Genomic DNA, 6,144 nt, shown 5'->3' with positions numbered 1-6,144 from the left:
GCTAACGGTATGAAACTGTTGGCCATTTCGATTACAGTATTTCAGAATAGATACATTTGTAAGCTTAGCAATGGTATTAAGAAGGAAATTAGGAGGATTTGGGTGGCTGGCTTCAAACACCCAGAAAACAAACCTGGCACCCACCTGACATGGTGCGGCCTGCTCCCTGTGGTGCCCGCTGCATCAGGCTGTGGTGAGGCCTGGCTGCCTGACTGTGGCCGGTCTTCAGCCCCAGGATGAAGGCCTCCTGGCCTGAGATTTGGGCTATTTTTCTTTATTTTGGGCTGTGTGTGGGGGAGATGTGACTGCAATTGTGTTTAAAAAGAGAAGACAACTCAGGGAGAACGCTTGGCCGTGCTCTGAAGAAAATTTTTTTCCCTGTTCTGAAGAGCATGTTTTCTGGAGCACATTTTCCCTCTATTACAAAAATTAATAGTTTTTTAATCAATAATGGAAGAATAAAGAAAAAAAAATCAGTCCAGATGATTAACTCCTGTCACGCTATCAAACTCCTAAAAACCATGGTGTTTTGTTTGCTTGTGGGCTTTTTATTTGTTATTATTATTTTATTATTTATTATTATTATTATTGTTTTAATCTTTTTGAAGAACTTGGGACAGTTCCTAAATTTGGGGATCAGCCAAGCCCCCCGCGGGGTCCTTCAGGGCGGGACGGCTGCCGCCTTTGCCCGGGCGGCGCTGCGCGCCCGGCGCGGTTTGTCCCTGCCGGCGCGCCGTAGCGGGGCCGCCTGCATTGGCCGCGAGCGGGCCGGGGCGCGCGCAGGAGGCGGCGGCGGGTGAGCGGCGGCGCCCAACGGCCGCGGGGCCCAACGGTCGCCGGGCAACGGCCGCGGGCTAACGGCCGGGCCGCGACAGGGCCGGGCGGGAGGGAGGGCTGGCCGCCCTGGGGAGGCTCCTTGCCGAGCGGGAACTCCGCGCTGCGGCTCCGGGAGCGGCTCTAGCGACTCTTTGGCCGCCCGGGTGTTGGGTTGAGCGCCGGGGAGTGCCCGCCCGCCCCGAGCGGCGCTCACCCGCTGCTCGCGCGTCTCTCCCCAGCTTCCCGGGGAGCCCAAGATGAGCCTGCGGAAGCAAACCCCCAGTGACTTCCTGAAGCAGATCATCGGGAGGCCCGTGGTTGTGAAGCTGAATTCCGGAGTGGATTACCGAGGTAAGCTCGCGCCCTGTCCCTCACAGCAAGCCTGCGATCCCCTTGTTCGGGGAGGCTGGACCCTCTTGAAAAGCAACACAGTGCGAGCTAGCATCTTGGTGTACGTGCACATGGACCTCAGAGCAGGGACAGTAAGGAAATCAGCTCTGGAGAAACTGATGGAGAGGAGGTTAACGGTGGATTTACAGATTAAAAATACCTATCTAAATCATTACAACCCTTAGCCACAGTGATTGACTGCAGTCGCAGGATGAGTCTGAGTTTCTAAATTGAGTTTTGTGGAGATTGGTTTGAATTACAGCTCCTGAAATGGTCAGGCCACTCTTCAGTGCGCTGACAGCATGCCTTTTTGAAGCTCCCCTTTTCTTTACCTTCATGTTCTATAACTCCTAGCACAGACCTTGGCCCAGAAAAGCTTCAAACAATAAATTGTGCTATCAGGAAGTACATGAGGGACAAAATAGAGTTAGTTGCATGCTTGGTTAAACAACTCCTAGACTTGTGTTGGATCAAGACACACAGGGATACAGAAGAGAGCTTAGTGTGTTTTTTGCACCTGTGTGCCCAGTGTTTTTTAACACGGTCCAGCAGTTTTATTCCAGAACTCTTTGGCTGATCTGCATCCTGCACACGTGCACTGTGTGCAGGATTATAGGGTGTTTGTTTTTTAAGCAGTAAGTTAAAGTTCTGTTAAGTGAAGTGGCCTGGTCATACTCCCCTTAGGCTAAGACTATCAGCCTGCCATTTTTTTTTCCCCAGTAATATCCAAACGTAACTAAAACTATCATGATCTCCTGTTGAACACAAGCTAGGCATTTTATTCTAGAATGATTTAAACATTACTGTTGTGCCAGAGATACCTATTTCTGGTAGATTTAATTCAGTTGGCTAAGCTTAGCGCTTGTGAGACAAGACTTGTTTGTCCTGTGACAAGGAGTCTTTGCATTCTGACAGTTTCAAATTCTTGTTCACTGACAGGGCAAGCAGTGCCTTATTATCCCTTCCTGTCCCTCTTTAGTATCTCTCAGTTGATAAAATTTGCAATCTATCATTTCTTTGGATATCCACATGGTTTGAGCATGTCAGGTGGGGTTGGTAGCTGAAAAACATCACTGCTTCTCATCTGTCTTTGGCCTCTGTAAATTCATTCTTGCAGGATTATGTAGTGACAGCTCATTAAAGTTAATTAAAGTAAGTCATCACTTGCCTAAAAGTGCATGCAAGGTGTTTTTTGATATACTTCCTATTTTCCATAGGAACACTGGTACCTTTTACTCATTAAGATACATTTCTAACCTGCCCCCTTAGCTAGGCCTGGAACTCTGCTAGTTTAATATGCCTACAGTCAGACCTACAAGGAGCTTAAAAACACTTTGTGAGCAGTCAGTTTTTCCCCTTTTGCGTGGAAACAGAAAAGAAAAACACACAGGAAAATAACAATCCTCAAACCATTACAAGTTGGCAGAAAAAACTAAATTCCTAATTATTTAATGGAAGATATTACAGTAACAGTTCTGGAAAATGAGAACATGCCCTAGAGGAAGATTCTCAGACTGGAGTTTTCTCCCTCTCCTCAATACAGCCAAGGTACTATAATTCCGGAGTTTTAATGCCAGGTAAATAAATGAGGTTCTTAATTTTAGTAGTGGCAGTAATTTTAGTAGTAGTGTCTGTGCAGCAATGAAGTTGGGAAAACGCACAGGCAAGACTGAGGTAAGAAGAGCTTGTTAGAAGTTGTTTCATGTACACACACACAAAAAAAAAATCAGATTGCATTCTCTGAGCAATTCTTTACATCTGTTAATCCCCACATTTGGTTTGTTACATAAATGGTCTGTTCATTAGCTAAGCTAAATTTAGCTCTGGCCATAGTGGTGGGTGTAGATCCCAAGGAGTGATTATGAATAAAAATGCCATCATACTGCCAGCACAGTGCAACTACTGTGTGAACAAGGTGCAGCCTGAACAGGGGCTATGAGAAGTCAGAACATAAAAACTTCTAAAGGCAGTGCTACTCTAATGCATATTTTCCTGATCAAGAGACCATCTAATATAACAGATTTTTTTCATGCTGTGCATTAATTAAGCAGTGTAATTTTATTTTTGTGGGAAGATGTCAGTGTCATTTGGAAACCCCTTGCCTGTTGAAAATGACTTAAGATTTGCTCACACAAAAACAGACTGGCAGCCCACATTATTCTGGGTCTGTAAGCATAAAAATCAATCTGAAAAATGCGTATGGTGTCCCATCCTTGAGAGGTTTTAATTAAACTTAGTAGTCTTGTTCTTAGGTTACCCTGTTATACTTAATGTCACAGGTTCTTCTCAGGAATAAAACACAAGCAAGAAGGGACAACTAAACTTTCAGAGTGGAGGTTGTTGATCTTTTGAAAGTTGTGCCTCAATGACTCCCCCCCACATCCTTATATCAACTGATAAAGTTGCTGCTAGACGACCTGAGGTTCCTTACTCACAGCTTAGTTCTTTTAAGAATACTGTGATCCACTGACTCACCTGCAAGCTTGGGCTTTTAGTTTGTTGTGAAGAGTTGTTGTTTTTTTTTCCCTCCCTCTACTGTTCAAATGCAATGCATTTTTATTTCTTTAAAAATAAGTTTAAGCCGATTCACTGTTAAACTGTCACTGTCTTCAGGTGTCCTGGCTTGCCTGGATGGGTATATGAATATAGCTCTGGAACAGACAGAAGAATACGTAAATGGACAATTAAAGAACAAGTATGGTGACGCCTTTATCCGAGGAAATAATGGTAACTCCTCCTTCCTGTGTTATTGCTCAGTAAAAGAATGGTATTTTACTTCTGCATTTGAGGTGTGACTGAGGTGTTAGCAGGTTCCCTGTAAGAATGTTACTTTCATACTTACTTGGAAACCTTAATATGTTTACTTTTTTAGTGCCCCTTTTCAGGGTCTGTGCTTTTCCTCATTCTTGTTGCCCTTTTTGCCTCTGAACTCAGAGTTCTTTTGGAGAAGCGTGCTCTTTTCTATCCGCTCATAGACCTCAAGTTCCTATCACTTGACAGGTTTACTTTTGCACTTGCTGCCTGCCAAGGTGGGCTCTCCTCCACAGGAGGCTCTGTGTTTTGCTAGGTAAACTGCTGGGTACATGGATGATACAATACACATGGACAGTGCTGCGTTCCTGAGGTGTGAATGCCCCAGCCTGAACAACAGACCTGGTTGAGTGGTGTTCATTAGTACTGGAGGCTATTTTTATAGTACAGATTGTGATCAGTCAAGAAAAATCACTTGCCCTTTGCTATTGAACCTTCAACTGTCCCAGTGCAGTACGTGAATTTTAGTGCGCTGCAAGGACAGTTAGCATCCTTCCCCCTGCAAGAGACTTGCTTTTAATCATAGGCTGATGGTGTCCCAGGCTCCTGGAATGATGCTGTGGTATCAGTGAGGCTGTAGCAGCAGGACATGCCAGGGAGAAGAATATCTAAAAATATAAAAGGTTCAAAAGCCAGATGTGAAGAGACTTGTAGAAAAGGTAAATTAAGCAGTGTTTGACTAAGTTACTAGAAAACAAAGTGCAAGCCAGGAAAGGGAATAGAAAGAAACAAGAACTAAATCTCACGTTACATGAAGAGTCAAGGAGACCGTGGCACCAGCGTGAAAGATTCTGTTCTGTTTTGGGAGCAGAAACAATCCTTGAGCAAGGCCAAGTGTTTTTTTGCAAGGAATTTAGCTTATTATGATAAGAAGTACTGTGACACTGCAGCTGGACAATCAATTATGGAAATAAGAATTTATTATAAAAGTTAATAACAATTGGATAAGAGGGAGGAAAATGAAGTACAGGCTGGGCAGAGAGCTTAAGATATCCCAGCTTTAGGAGCACGATAGAGTTTCATGTTGTGGGCATTCAAAATACAGTTTGCATAGTCCCACTCTCAGGTAAAAAATGTTCCTAAGTGCCTGGGAAACATTGCCTCACGTGGTGCTTTGGTATCACCAGCCAAGTAGGTAAGAGATGTCTGCTGTCGCATGGGTAATTAGCTTTGCCAGAAGTGCTTGGGATTTCAGCTCTTGTTGAAAGACCGTAACATTAATGTCTAACACCCTTAATTCTGCTGCTTAAAGATTTTATCATGCTCTCCTCAGTAATGCTGCAGGGTAGCTGGGTTTATTCTCATCTGTTGGAGTGTACAGTTTGGCTATGAATATAATACTGAGCCAAGTTAGTATATAATGGGTAAATGTAATAACATTTCTTGAAACATTTCTGACTTCATGCTGAAGGGGATTCATTACAGTCATTTGACAAGCCATGGAACTAAGATGTTTTAAATAAACAGTCTTCTGCACGTTATTTACCAAAGCCCTCTTATGTGTGCTGCTTTCTCGTTTTCACAGTATTGTACATAAGCACACAGAAGAGAAGGATGTGAAGATGCCAGAAAGAGGCTAATTTGTACTTGTGAACCTTTCCAAAGGGACGAGACCTATTTGATTTGTAGTTAATAACTCACAAGTGAAATACGCAAGTGTTTAAATATTTTTTTTAAATAAATGTAAACCAGTCTAAGCTTCCTGAATGTTTTTGTTTCAAAACACTGCTTTTGTTCCACTGTACAGAAATACATAAAAATGAAGCATGTAACAGTACCACAAGACTAATTCAAAGCAACAGCTCATTTGGTTACACTAACAGTCACAGAAATACTGATTGGAGGTAAGCAGGTGTAGAATCACAGCCATGCAATCATGGCAAAACAATCGTTTAACTGATGTTGGGAAGGAAAAAGAATCTGGTGACAGCGACCTGTCTTTTTTGGAAGAGATTCAGCTTTAAATGCCAAACTGTAGCAAGAGTCATTGGGTAAAAAGTTCAGCTGCTGACTGTTAAATTACCCGAAACATCTTGAATTGTGGATTGGAATCAAGGGATGCAACAGACACTTCAACAATTAGGGGTGGGGAAAGAATTGAGTCAAATGGAAGAAAAACCCTAAGGG

At 43.3% G+C, this 6,144-nt stretch overlaps 1 protein-coding gene across 1 annotated transcript; it reads left to right on the top strand.

Annotated features, from left to right (window-relative positions):
* The first annotated feature begins 675 nt into the window (after positions 1–675).
* On the top strand, positions 676–5,714 carry LSM6 (LSM6 homolog, U6 small nuclear RNA and mRNA degradation associated). Its single transcript, XM_040554901.1, has 4 exons — positions 676–796; positions 1,056–1,167; positions 3,820–3,933; positions 5,543–5,714. Exons 2-4 carry the CDS (start codon positions 1,074–1,076, stop codon positions 5,575–5,577), a joined length of 243 nt encoding a protein of 80 aa, XP_040410835.1. The 5' UTR covers positions 676–796; positions 1,056–1,073; the 3' UTR covers positions 5,578–5,714.
* Positions 5,715–6,144: the final 430 nt, after the last annotated feature.

Source organism: Cygnus olor, chromosome 4 (genome assembly GCF_009769625.2).
Source record: "Cygnus olor isolate bCygOlo1 chromosome 4, bCygOlo1.pri.v2, whole genome shotgun sequence".
Classification (NCBI taxonomy): domain Eukaryota; kingdom Metazoa; phylum Chordata; class Aves; order Anseriformes; family Anatidae; genus Cygnus; species Cygnus olor.
The sequence above is the reverse complement of the archived record's forward strand: the minus strand, read 5'-3'. Positions and strand labels throughout refer to the sequence as shown.

Coding starts and splice junctions, on each gene's coding strand:
- LSM6 (XM_040554901.1), top strand. CDS start 1,074: ATGAGCCTGCGGAAGCAAACCCCCAGTGACTTCCTGAAGCAGATCATC. Junction 1,168..3,819: donor TTCCGGAGTGGATTACCGAG/GTAAGCTCGCGC, acceptor CACTGTCTTCAG/GTGTCCTGGCTTGCCTGGAT. Junction 3,934..5,542: donor CTTTATCCGAGGAAATAATG/GTAACTCCTCCT, acceptor TCGTTTTCACAG/TATTGTACATAAGCACACAG.